Genomic DNA, 13,798 nt, shown 5'->3' with positions numbered 1-13,798 from the left:
ACTTCATCCTACCATATCGCTAGGGCAAGGCTTTCCGTGACCAATGAGAGCGGGGGGGGGCGGGATCACTGTGGCTCGCGACGAATCGTTAAGATTGAGGGAACCCTCATCTAATTAAAAGTAAAGGGTGAAGGGTCTCTGACCAATGGGAAATGGCGAGGCGGGATGTCGGTGCCACAAGCAGAACCGTTAGAAATGTCAGATAGCTCCACCAATCATAGAAAAGAGACGATGCCACGTGACCAAGGCGTGTCAAAGAGTCGGGCCGCGAGAGCGCGAGAACCGTTGGGATTGACAGATACACGGTCTAAGCAGAACGCTGCGATTCCACAGCTGTCCAATAAGAGCCTTCGAGGTGGGTCGTCCGCCAGTGAGCCCTGAGAGCGCGAGATTCTGCCACGACAGACAGACCTCCCTGCCAATCACAACCTCAGCGTGTTGCTGCAGGGTGGGCCTTCCGCTGGCGAACCTTGGGAACGCCAGGGCCGCGTTTTGCTGACAGACTGGCTCGCCAATGAGGGGGGCGGGTGATGATTTAACTGCCCAATGGGGGAGAGGTGGGCGGGGTCCACTTCCGCGGCGGGGACCAAGATGGCGGCGGGTGTGTGAGCACGGCGGTTGGTCAGGGAACCCGTCCCGGAGCTGCTTGCCGCCATGAAGGGCAAGGAGCGCTCCCCGGCCAAGGCCAAACGGTCCCGGGGCGGCGGCGAGGACTCGGCCTCCTCCTCTTCTTCGGCCCGGGCCGAGCGGAGCAGCAAGAAGCCCGGCGGCTCCGGCGCGGGCGGCAGCAACGGGGGGAAAGCGGCGGGCGGCTCCGGCGAGAGCAGCAGCAGCAGCAGCCGGCGGGGCCTGCACCTGGACAAGGCCAGCCGGGGCGGCAGCCGCGAGTACGAGTCGGGGGCGGCGGCGGCCAGCTCCGGCGGCGGCCGCCACGGCTACAGCGGCGGCGGCGGCAGCAGCAGCAGCAAGAACGCGGAGTCGTCCCGCAGCGGCGGCGGCAGCCGGGGCGGCGGGGGTGAGTCCCGGGCGCCGCCCGCCCCCTCCTCCTCGGCGGAGTCGGCCGGGGCGGGAGGCGGCGGCGGGAGCGGCGAGTACAAGACGCTGAAGATCAGCGAGCTGGGCTCGGCGCTGAGCGACGAGGCGGTGGAGGACGGGCTTTTCCACGAGTTCAAGCGCTTCGGCGACGTGAGCGTCAAGATCAGCCGCCTCCCGCCGGGCACCGGCGCCAGCGACGAGCGGGTGGCGTTCGTCAACTTCCGCCGGCCGGAGGACGCCCGCGCCGCCAAGCACGCCCGCGGCCGCCTGGTGCTCTACGACCGGCCGCTCAAGATCGAAGCCGTCTACGTCGGGGGCAGCAGCCGGCGCCGCAGCAGCCGCTCCCCGGCCCTGCTGGACAAGGATTCCCATTCGCCCTACGGGGCCGCGGCCGTGGGCGTGGCGGCTGCGGCGGCCGCGGCCGTCAGGCACCCCCCGGCCGGTGCAACCCAGAGGGCGCTGTCGCCGGCGGGTGGAGGAGGGGGCCTGGGCTACAGAGACTACCGGCTACAGCAACTCGCTCTGGGCCGCCTGCCCCCGCCGCCTCCCCTGCCTCGGGAGCTGGAGAGGGAGCGGGACTACGGGGCTTTCTACGATACCCGTGTGCGGCCAGCCTATGGGCTGGAGCGAGTGGCTGGAGTGGCGGCGGCTGGGGGCTTCCGTGGAGGAGGAGGAGGTGCTGGAGTTGCTGGCGAGGAGGAGATCAGTCCTGAGGATGATCAGAGAGCCAACCGCACTTTGTTCCTGGGCAACCTGGACATCACGGTGAGCGAGTCGGACCTGCGCCGGGCCTTTGACCGCTTCGGGGTCATCACAGAAGTGGACATCAAGCGTCCGGGTCGTGGCCAGACCAGCACCTATGGCTTCCTCAAATTTGAGAATCTGGATATGGCACACCGGGCCAAGCTAGCCATGTCTGGAAAGGTGCTGCTGCGCAACCCTATCAAAATTGGTTATGGCAAAGCCACTCCTACCACCAGGCTTTGGGTGGGTGGCCTTGGGCCCTGGGTGCCACTGGCTGCCCTGGCGAGGGAGTTTGACCGGTTTGGCACCATTCGCACTATTGACTATCGTAAAGGTGACTCGTGGGCGTACATCCAGTATGAGAGCCTGGACGCGGCACAGGCCGCTTGTGCCCATATGCGCGGCTTCCCTTTGGGCGGGCCAGACAGGCGCCTTCGCGTGGACTTTGCTGACACTGAGCATCGCTACCAGCAACCCTACTTGCAACCGCTAACCCTACCGCCACCTGCCCACTATGAGCTAGTAGCAGAGGCAGCTGCCTTTGGGGCTCACCGTGGGGCTCCCCCAGACCCACTTCGGGGGGCACGGGACAGGACACCACCACTGCTCTATAGAGACCGCGACAGAGATCTCTATCCTGAGGCAGAGTGGGTGCCACCACCACCTCCTGTACGGGACAGAAGCAATCGAGCAGCTGCCTACGACCCACTGGAAAGTCTGGAGCGCCGGCGGGATGGCTGGTCCCTGGAGCGGGACCGAGGAGAGAGGGAGCTGGGCGGCGGCGGCGGCAGCAGCAGCAGGGACCAACCCAGGAAGCGAAGATTGGCAGAAGATGGTGGCCGGCACTTAGACCGCTCTCCAGATAGCGAGCGTTCATCTGTGTCCCGTAAGCGACATTGTTTGGCCACGGCCTCTCCCCAAGACCGCAGTCCTGACCTTGGTGGGAGCAGGGAGCGCTATGCTAGCGACACAGAACGCTTATCCTCCCGTTTGCTCCTGCTTGAGCGGCCGTCACCTGTCCGGGAGCCACGCAGGGGCAGTCTTGAACGAGGTCCGAATGAAAAGCGTGACCGCAAAAACTCTGCTGAAAGAGAGAGGAAGCACCGCACTTCCACAGCAGCTGCTGCCCAGGAATGCAAGAGCCCAGCCAAAAAGGACGAGCGTACCACAGAAGGGGGCAGTGGTGGAGGGTCCAGGCTTAAACCTCCACCCCAGAAGCAGCAGCAGCAAGATGGAACGTCACAGGCTGGCGGGTCCCCCAAACTATGCCTGGCTTGGCAGGGGATGCTCCTGCTGAAGAATAGCAACTTCCCGTCCAACATGCACCTGCTTCAGGGGGACCTCACTGTAGCTAGCAGCCTCCTGGTGGAGGGAGCAACTGGTGGCAAAGTAGCCCAGCTCAAGATCACCCAGCGTCTCCGCCTGGACCAGCCCAAGCTGGATGAGGTCACCCGCCGTATTAAAGTGGCGGGCCCCAATGGTTATGCCATCCTCTTGGCTGTGCCTGGCACCTCGGACAACCGCTCCTCATCTGGGGCCAGTGATGCTGCCACCACCTCCACCCAGAGGCCGCTCAGGAACCTCGTGTCCTATCTAAAGCAAAAGCAGGCTGCCGGAGTGATCAGCCTCCCTGTGGGGGGCAACAAAGACAAGGAGAACAGCGGGGTCCTGCACGCCTTCCCACCCTGCGACTTCTCCCAGCAGTTCCTGGACTCCACAGCCAAGGCCCTGGCCAAATCAGAGGACGACTATCTGGTCATGATCATTGTCCGTGGTGCATCCTAAAGCCCTTGTGTTTTCTGTACCCAACCCTGCCTATTTCTCCTCCACACAGCCCCTGCAGTGTGTGCCAGGTGCTATGGGATACAGCCTTAGCAAGCCCCACAATTATTTTTAATTAGATCTTTATTTGTAGCCAATTTTCCCCGCCTGTTTTTCTGTAACTACATTTTTCTATAGTTAGAAGCCAAGAAGGTTTAGCTTTTAGCCTGAGTAGGATATTTTGAGGATCCCTGATCAGTGAGGGAGGCAGGGAGGTTAAGCCTGCTTCAACTAAAAATGAAAAATTCCCACTTCTTTTTTTATTTTAACTTTTGTTCTTTTTCATTTGATTTTTTTTTTTAAAGCAGGTTTAAAAGCTCCTCTAGAATTACAAACTTAAAAGACCAGATTTAAAGCACTAAGTCGTTTAAACAGACCAGATAGTGGACTGGCATTGACTCATTCTGAGTCTTTGAAATTGTGCGAAGGCCTTAGACCAGTAGCCCTAAGTTAAATAAGTCCTTTATCAGCAACCTGAATGGTTTCACTTTGAGTTGACTGACTCAAGGTTGATTTCTTTTAGGTGACTAGCACCTCATCTTGTGGTACACTGGAGCTCGAACATTGAATTCCTTAGTAGGTATTGATTTGAGGATTTCAGCCAGTCCACAGAAATGCATGCCCAGACCGTGTGCTTTTAACAGGTGTGTTCCTGCTGTTCTGAGTTCCATTGTATCCCATATGTGCACTTTGGGTTTGTAGCAGTAACAGCATTTTGGTAAATAGGTGAGGACTTTGTTACAAACCTTGAATGTCTTGTACTTACTATAGTATGCAAGAAACAAGTAGGTGCTTTAAGAACAACTAATCATTTGATGGGTTTTTGTTGTTGTTTTTACTGCCTTTTTCAGAGCTGCAGGTACAGTGGATTCCACAATGCAGACTCCAAACAAGTATACTCTTCAGAGAGGGCTTTTAATTCTGTGAAAATTAAACTATGTAAAGTTTTCATCACCATTTTATCTCTTTGTTAATAGAAAGAAACTGCTGTCTGTCTTCTGAGGACTTTTTTTAGGTACTGTACAGTGGGCCTTATGTGAGGTTTCATAGTCATTGGGAATGCAGTGTTTTTTAGCATCTTGGCAGAGTATTAAAAGTTCTCCAAAATGTTGAAAAAGCAGTTCACCTTGTTCAGCCAACCTAGTTCATTTCATATACATTTTTCTCTATGCTTTTCTCCCTTATTATCTTGATAACCTAGAAAAAAAACAGGTATCAAAACATTTTAAAGCCCCCAACTTAGCTAGTCCCCAAATGAAGTGTAAATATGAATATACTTATTTACACTATACAAACCTCTTTGTAGAAACAAGAACATGATCTTTCACTTTTTTTGCCTAGGTTTATACTATGGTTTTTGAAATGTGGCTGTGTAAAAGTGACACTGTCTTACTCGGACCCTGTAGTGTATTCATTGTTCACTACTGACTAAAACAAGTTTTAGCTACTCCTTACTTTTTTCTAAACTAAAATTACAAACCTAATTTAATACTCCAGGACTTCTGGATTGTCCTTCAGCATGAACGTAATAGGTTTATAGAAGGCAGCTGTTTGTCTTGCTATTAACAATGAAAATTGTGGCATTTTTGGAAATGGCACCAATTACATAAAGGATGCTCCATACATTTTTAGGTAATACAGCATATTCACCACATTGTGACAAAGAATGTTTTATTTAGTAGGTGTCTATATTGCATATTATCATGTAATTCATCACAGATGCTGTTACCTATTTCACTGTATTTTAAGCATTTGTTGCATTTACAGTGAGTTTCCTCGTATTTGTGATGCAGGAGGAAGTTAGAATCACTTTTAAAGTACTGGGCTAATTACTCTTAGTGTTTTAAAGATCACCTATCCAACTTTACCACTGGGAATTCAAAAATGAATACAAACAAGCTTACTGCTAGTATTTTACAACATTTAAACTTGCCAAGAGCAGTGTTTGTTACTGTCATATGCAACAAACACCTGTTAGTGTGGGTTGTTTGTTTGGTGTTTGTTTTTTTTAAAGAAACCAACAAAACTTGGGGTCAAAGTACACTTATCAGCAAATCTCTGACAACTAACACTTAGGGAAGTCCTCCTAGGAAAGAGCAATCTAGATGTACTGTCATTTTTTCTTGAAAATTATGCAGTCATGTTCATTATCTCTGGCTTCTATGAGCTTGAGATGTGCTATGCTGAATATTAATATGGACTAGACAAGACTGTACTTCAAACTCCAGGTTTTTTGGTTTCTTATTTAATAAGGTATCTGCTTCTGTTAAATCTGATTTATTTGCTGTTCTGTTTTGCAAACAAGGATTTGAACACCCTTTGTGGATACATAAAGTCAAAACAAGTAACTGGCAACATTTTGACCCAGCACTTAGCCACAGGCTGCATCGATTCTAATACAGCTCTTTTGGCTGTATTTTCCCTTATGCTATAGAAGCACACAGCATTGGAGTAACTGTCCACTTAAACCTCCTTTGTGAGGGCTGACTGCTAGCAGAAGTCCATATTTAATGCCACTTCTGTATAGAGCAAAACAGATTTAGCAGAGTTACATTTTCTGGTTATATTTGTCATTATGTGGCTCTAGTAAGAACTCAGTATCTCTTCTAATGCTGTGTGCAGCTGATGTTCCTATATTTCATTAGTTACAATGTACTGAATTAGCGTGGAAAAGGGATGTCCCTTTCCTGAATCATCATTTCATAGTGTGCTTTATGCTTTGGGGGAAAGAACTTCAAGTGACTCATACTTTTATTAATATTTGCGATTTTTACAAATCGCGAACTTTATACAACTCTCTTGGCTGTTAGCCAACGGCTTTGTTTGCTTGAATCTAGTGTACAGTCTGTTTGCTGGCAGCTGTGGTGTGAATCTCAAGGCTATCTCAAACTATTGCAAGGTATAGACTCCTGTGGTTTAGACAGTGATGTCACCCTTGCAAGGATCGCAGAGGGGAGACGAGAAGTACAGGCAACACAGACAAATAGGTCTTAAACCTTTTTAAAGAAGCATCAGTTCAGTTAGAGGTCTCTTCTTGCCAATAGTGGTTGAAGGTATTTTGGAGGCAGCCTCCTATAGAGGGCAAAGAAGAGAGAACACAAGTTCTTTGGGAGCTTAAGGAACCATCTAGCTGATGTTAGCTGTGGTGTGTAGGGCCTTGAGTATTAGTGGGGAGTGGAGAACAAAATGGTGGGGTGAGGGCCAGAAGACTGCTGAGGTTTTGAGTGAAGGCTGCTGGGGACATCCTTTCCCAATTCAGTGTTGACAGCAGTGCTTATTGGTAGCCTACTAAGAGCCTACTATGAAAAGAAACCAGACTTGAAGAAATCATTGCCATGTAACTAGAGGATTTGGGATTCTTTCCCCCTGCCTCCCATTCTTAATGACTTTCTACAAATAAAAACCAAGGACAGCTACTCCAATGAATCATTAAACTTGACATAAAAGTAATCTTTGTATGGACTTAAGCAAAGCAAACCATATTGTTTTGAAAATGTTAAATGAATTTAATTTCATGCAGTTCTGATTGTATGAAAATGATGGATTAGAAATACTACTTGAATAGTAACATCTTAAGTTTTGTTTATTAGGTGCATCCTTAATATGACGTCTTTGCTACAGTAATGGAGTTGCATCCTGCTGTTGGAATGATGCAGCAAAATGAGAAGATATCAACCTGTAACACTACATTTCATGTTTTTATTGAGACGTTGCCTTCAGGAAATGTCCTTTGAGGAAAATCAAGTGAATTATAAACCATTCAGTTGGTTTTCCTCATAGCTGATTTTTGACATGTTGCGTTACCTGTTAGAAACCTGTTGAATATCTTCAATCCTGTATATCTTCAATCCTGTAAACCTAGTTTAACAGCAGTCCAAAAAACCTGCACTACTTGTTATGCATTTATACATAGAAAGTGACTTCATTTCAAGGTTTTGTGCCGGTGGGTGGTATTGGTGCTTTTCGAAGTCCAAGTAGAATACTTAGAAAGGCCTTGTAGTTCTTTATGTTCATATGTATAGTGTGGGGAGGGGAAAAACCTGTTGTTGTTTCAGTACAAATGTTTACCTTTTCTTTCCTCCTGCAAGCAAAGCTGGCGGACTGCGGAAGATAACTTGGGATTCCAAGCTCTAATGGACCTTTGCGAAGAGAAGTTGTTGCTCGTGTGGAATTTACATGGGCCTCTTGATGGAAGAAAGCTTATCTGTTTAGTTATTTGTGCATTTTACTAAAATGGCAGCTTTAAAAAAAAAAAAAAGTTGTGTATCTGCTATTGTGATGCCAATGCCCGTGTTTTAAAGTGGAAAAATGACCTCTTTGCTTTGTGCTGTGTACACAAGATTTCTGGAAAAGTAAAGGAATACCCTTTTTATGGCTCACACAGCTTAAAAGTAGCTGTCACTCAAACATGCGCTCACAGTTGAGCTGATTTTGTTTCATTCTAAATAAATTGTTTCTTTTGAGGAAAATGTTTTTCTGCCTGGAAGTGAATTGACGACAAACCTTTGACCCCTTTGTTTGCAGCGAAGGGGTACTTGCTGCTGCTGCTCAGTTGTTGATCTGATAGTTGTGGGTCTTGAGCAAGAAGCAGGGAGACCATCACTTTCATATTGACCAGCCTGTTGTATCAGATCTGAAGAATCTAGTTCATTGTGTTGCTGTGGCACCTCCCTTTGATTGCAATGAAGGGGGTCATTTGCTGCTAACTCCTCATCTTTACGAGGAAACGGTGCTGATGCGGGCATGCAAGAAGCAGGGAAAACACCATAAAAGCCTCAGAACAGTGTGCAAGTCTGGGGCTTCGCTGGTTTGAAGAGCTGGAGTTCCTGAATTTTAAGTTTCTGATTTATTTGTTCACCCAACTTGTTTGGCTTTAGTTTTGATTTTTTTTTTTTTTAATTTGAAGAAAAAGTTTGAAATTGCTTTGAATCATGCACGTAAACCTTTGCACCAAATTGCCAAAAGAAAAGAAAAATGAGTCTCATTAAAAAGTGTTAAATGATGTTAATAAACCCTTTCCTGACACACTTTGAGGAGCTCCTCCATCTCCAGGGGCTTGTCACCAGAGTTATGCAGTGATGGGTTTAGTTCTGAATGGATGAAGAATTCCAGAGAGCTAGAGTTTGTAATTAAAACGTTTGCATTGGTATCAGTGCCTTATTTTGGCCGGTTTTGAAGCAAATGTTCCACACGCCTCGGATGTGCATGCACCCTGATCGTTTCATAGGTACGTCTGCACATTTGCTTGCAGTCACCTCAGTTTGTAGTACAGATTGAGAGGAAAATATGGAGGCACCTTTGAAAAAATTGTATGCTGTAGTTCCTGCATTATCCTGTACGGGGGCTCCTGAGCTTTGGAAGGCTGTTCCAGTACAGGAGTACAACTCCGTGTTTGCTGCAGGAGACTTCGGGGCATTTGACAACACCAGAGCTCAAGAGGAAGCTAACACTGCTGCATCGTTGGCTTCAGAAACCTCTCGTGTTATATTTGCCAGTCTTTGTTAGAATTAACTAGTCGCTGTGTGACATGCAGATGAAGACACCTTGAGATGCGAGCTTGCTCTGGTTGCCTTGAAATCGTAATCTACTGTGGATAAAGAACCCTAGTCCTGTCCTTCATCCATGCAGGATGATTGCTAGGCAACAGGTGCTTATCAACAAAGGATGCCATGATTTTGTTCTGCAAGGTGTCCGTTCCCGTGGCAAACAGCTGTATAAATCTCTTATAAACAGGTAAGGGAGTTTTAAAGGTCAAACTGAATTGTGATTTATAGGGAGAAGGTTTTGTTGATTTAAGTGGGGTTTTTTTTTTTTTTGGTTTATCCTCCACCCCTGAGGATACCTACTAATTTTTACTAACGTGTTCACTCCAGGTCAAAGAGCCATGACCACCAATCTTTGGGGCCTGGACTGTACTCTTCAGTACCACTCAATGCTACTTTTTAGTTTGATCCTGGGAGTTCATGTTAAAGGATGCAAAGCACCTCTAGCAACTGGAGGTGCAAGACACTGGTCTCGTGAATAAAACCTTCAGTTTTCTGGCAACGTAGTGTATGTCTACACCTCAAAAATAAAACCTGTGGCAATGAGTTTTGGAGCCCAGGTCCGCAGACTGGGGCTTTTACTACAGGGCTAAAAATAGCAGTGTGGCTGTTCCTGTTTTTCCTAGAGTTTGGCCTCTGAAACCTGGTGGGGGGTGATGGGTTTCAGTGTCCGAGGGGGAACATGTGCACCCTGTAGTGTGAACCCAGGTCCGTAGACCCAGGCTCTGAGACTTGCTATCATGGGTCTTTTTTTGCAGCATAGACCTACCTCTTATCCTTCACCTAATGCTTGAATGAAAACACTAACTTAACCCACAGTGCTACTTAATTTGGGGGAGGGGGGGAGTGGAGCTGGCACTAGGAATAAGCAGACTAAGCAATTGCTTAGGGCTCCAAGCAGCTCAAGGGGCCTCCTATTAATTTTTAGTATATGTTGTGACCAGGTGGGAAATATTCCTGCTTAGGGCCCCCAATGGGCTAACACTGGCATGGAGAGTGTGTGTTTGTGTATATGGGTACACTGAGGACTGGCCAGTGATTCAACAAAACTGCTCCTCTGTTTGTGATATGCTGGTGTAAGTATAAGATTAAGCTGCATAACACAAATGGTCTGGAGCTGTTCTAGATGTGTAATAACTAGAAAACTCCAACTTCATATGGAGTTTGTGTATTCATCATAGTCCGAAATAAGACATTTTTTACTCAGTGTTTCTTCTCTCACCTTGCTCAGATATGCCATCTAAATCTTAAATTTGGTACAATAATTTTAATTCCATTTACAAAAGGTATGTTGACTTTGGGCCTGTAGTAGTACTATGAATCAGAGGTGTGATTGAACATTTTCAGCATTGACATGCCTGGGTTATCAGTCCCAGCCGGGGTGATGGAGTTTTATTCATATAATCCAAATAATTGGGACATCTTCAAGAAGATGGATAATGGAGACAGGCAATCTGGGTGGGTGGATCAGCGATCTCGCATTTACTGTCAGATTTTCTTGTCCTTTTGATGTGAGAAGCTGGAAATTCAACTTCCTGCAAACGCAATATGATGCCCCTGGAGGCTAATCCATAAGAGGTCTCTAGCTGTATTCAACATCAGTATGAATCTCCTTAATTATGAGATTATTTCTACTCTCCCTGTATTAGTAGATACTTATACCCCAGTGATTTTAATTAGTGTTGGCATGTGGCGCAGGGTGATTCTCTAATGGCAGTTCTGTAATAGTGAGTTATTTCTTCACAGGATTGTTCAGCCCCTCTGGATTGGTTAGAGGGACGCCTTAACGTGCCAGGTAACTGCACACTTTTGTTAAAATTAATAATTTTAAAGGTTAACAGTGCTTATTCGTTGAATTAATTTGGCTAGTGGGACTTCAGGTAAACAAGTTCAATGGGAAAATGGATTTATAAGATGACCCATTTAACTGCACTGCTGTGTAAACTGATTCTAGCCAAACAAGAGGGGAACTGGCTATTTGAATTCACATCCATGTTTCTTTGGAACTGTGTTCTTTATCTGCTGCAGCTGTGTTGTAAATAAGTTTAAAAAAAAAAAAAAAGTTCAGTCTACTCTTACTGAACAGCTGCTAACATTCACAGTAAGATTTGTGTAACACTTAACACCATACAACTAACATTTTATTGCAAAATGGCAAGAAATTAGATCTTGGAGATGCACTCTCCCAGAGAACTGAAAAAACAATGTGTGGTGGTTTTCAGACTGAGTAGTTTGGACAAATACTTTGAGAAGACGGGAATGTTTTGGGCCGACTACTTAATAACTGAAGGAGTCTGCCAGACATTCACTTGAACTGTGTTATTGCTCACTTGATGATAAGATACTATTCAGCTCTCACTCCAGTAAACCATAAATCAAAGGAGGACCTAATCTAACTTCATTTTGAGCATAAAGGATTCTTTCCATTGACTTTTTTAATGGGAGCTTGGGCCCTGTATGAAGGACCTGAGATGTTTGGATATTAATTGACGACATTCTCATTTAAGTCAGGGCATCTCAAGCAGGAACAGAGCACTAATTATATGGGAAACAGTCTGGATTCCTTTCATTGGCTAGTCCTTGTCTTGCCTCCCGTGAAGTGCTTACCCGAGTGATGTGTTACTTAAATCCAAAAAACAAACTTGACTGGAGAATCAGTTACATTCATATTAGTTTTACATCCTGAACTGAAGATAAGTCTGGCTTCAGATTTTAACTTTGGTTCAGAGTTGCTGCGTTCTCGGTGTGATTCTTTGACTATTTAATGATGATGACTAAAGTATCTAGCATGTAGGCAGCATTATCTAAATTAATACTAAGAGATACATGTGCTGTCCTATTCAGGGCAGAATCTCTGCAGCATGTGACAATGATGTTTAGTCTTGGAAGCAACCTTGTATTGGTTATTTCCTTGTGGGGGTTCTACAGTATGCAACAAATGAGCTTTTAGGCATTTCATGTTTAGGCTGCACCTTCTTTCTAATCTCCAAGTCACACGTTTGAATCCCATCAAACCTAGTCATGACTACCCTAAATTGTTCTTCTTGACTAGATTTAGGGTGCCAGGTGGACTTCTGATGTGTGAAACACCTATCCTTCCATGGGCTAGTGCTTCCAAAAGCTATTGTGAAGATCTGGATTTGATAGTGCTTCAGGACTCCTAAGTCCTCATACAGTGGGCTATTGTGTTGTGGGTGGTGGTGGGGTCTCTAGCTCATTGTGGCCAAGGAATTGCTCTTAGTCAGTTATTTAAACTCAGCCCAGCTCAGCATATGTGAAACGAGTCTCCATTCAGTGCTATGAACTCCTTGTCAATCTCAGTGGAGAAGGAATTGAAAATGAACTTTCCTTTTGACCCTAAAAGATAACCACTCTGGGTCAGGGTTGAGGCACATTGGTGGGGCAATATAAGGAAGCTAATGTGTTTCCTGAACTGCCACTCTTTCATGGATGAATGAAAGATTTCATTCTCCCTGTCTGTCAATCCCATATATGTTCATCAACACTAACATCCATCCTCATTTCAAATGAATTTATCAGCATGCTTCCTAACTGTCAAATATTCCTTAATAAATGCCTTTTGGTCTTTCTCATTTCAAACTGAACTAGACTAGAAGGGCCTGGCATGACCAGGAATCTACCCTAACTGCACTGTGCTGATTCCACACACACACACACACACACGGCTTTTATAGATATAGCTCTCTAAACACATGAAAGCAGTTGGCTCTAGAATGTTACTGAACTCTAGCATCTAAAACTAGATCCTCTATATCCATGAAGATTTTCCCAGTTGCAGCTGTTCTTTGCCTCAGCTTCATCTCATTGCCTCAACAATACTTGGACTAGATGGATTTCCCCCCCTCTTTGGTGGGGGGCACTCAGTAACACTGAGAAGGAGTTGCTATTGAGCAACATAGACGCTCTTCTTTGCCTCTCTTAGCCCAGGCTATGATCCTAGTCCCTGCTGGCCCAGATGAAAAAATAGTCTAGGGCAGTGATACTCACTCCTCAGTGGTTCAAGAGCCAAATTAGTGATCGGCATTAGCTAAAGGCACCACAGTATTATGAATTCATTGTTTCATTTATTATGGTACTATGTATTCATATTTAAACAGTATGTCAGGAAATATCGTGTGTGTATGTATTCTCACTGCAAAATGACTGACCAAGTATTATCTTATCAACTACAATTGGTTAATAACATATAGAAAAAGCTGTAGAGAGCCACAAGAGACACATTAGAGTCACTTGCAGCTAGCAAGCCTCAGTCTGAGTATCACTGGTGTAGGGTAAAATTTTCAGAAGAGCCTAAGTGACTCAGGAGGTGGCCTCAATCCACGTTACATAGGGACTTTGGCTCCTGAGGCACTTAGATGCTTTTGAAAACTTTACCCATAGATTAGACAGACAGAATTTTTTGTCGTCCATGTGTTACACCAATAGTTCACCAACTAGTTCAGAATTATTTTAAAGGGACAAATGTCAATCTTTTAAAACCTAGACTTTAACCTAAGTGAAAACTCCTGGGCGGGACTTTCAAAAGTACTTTGTTGGCCGAATTCTGTTCCCACTGAGGTCGATGGTAAAACTCCCATTGACTTCCGTGGAAATAGAGTTAAGCCAACACTGTGAGCACTCTTGAAAAGCTCACC

The 13,798-nt window shown here is 46.2% G+C and overlaps 1 protein-coding gene across 1 annotated transcript; it reads left to right on the top strand.

Annotated features, from left to right (window-relative positions):
* The first annotated feature begins 577 nt into the window (after positions 1 to 577).
* Positions 578 to 8,069, top strand: RBM15 (RNA binding motif protein 15). The gene has a single exon (XM_043500230.1). The coding sequence runs from the start codon at positions 655 to 657 to the stop codon at positions 3,562 to 3,564; it is 2,910 nt and encodes a 969-aa protein (XP_043356165.1). The 5' UTR covers positions 578 to 654; the 3' UTR covers positions 3,565 to 8,069.
* The last annotated feature ends 5,729 nt before the right edge of the window (positions 8,070 to 13,798 follow it).

The sequence above is a fragment of the Dermochelys coriacea genome, chromosome 21 (genome assembly GCF_009764565.3).
Source record: "Dermochelys coriacea isolate rDerCor1 chromosome 21, rDerCor1.pri.v4, whole genome shotgun sequence".
NCBI lineage: Eukaryota > Metazoa > Chordata > Testudines > Dermochelyidae > Dermochelys > Dermochelys coriacea.
Note: the sequence above shows the minus strand (reverse complement) of the source record. Positions and strands in the feature narration are given on the sequence as shown.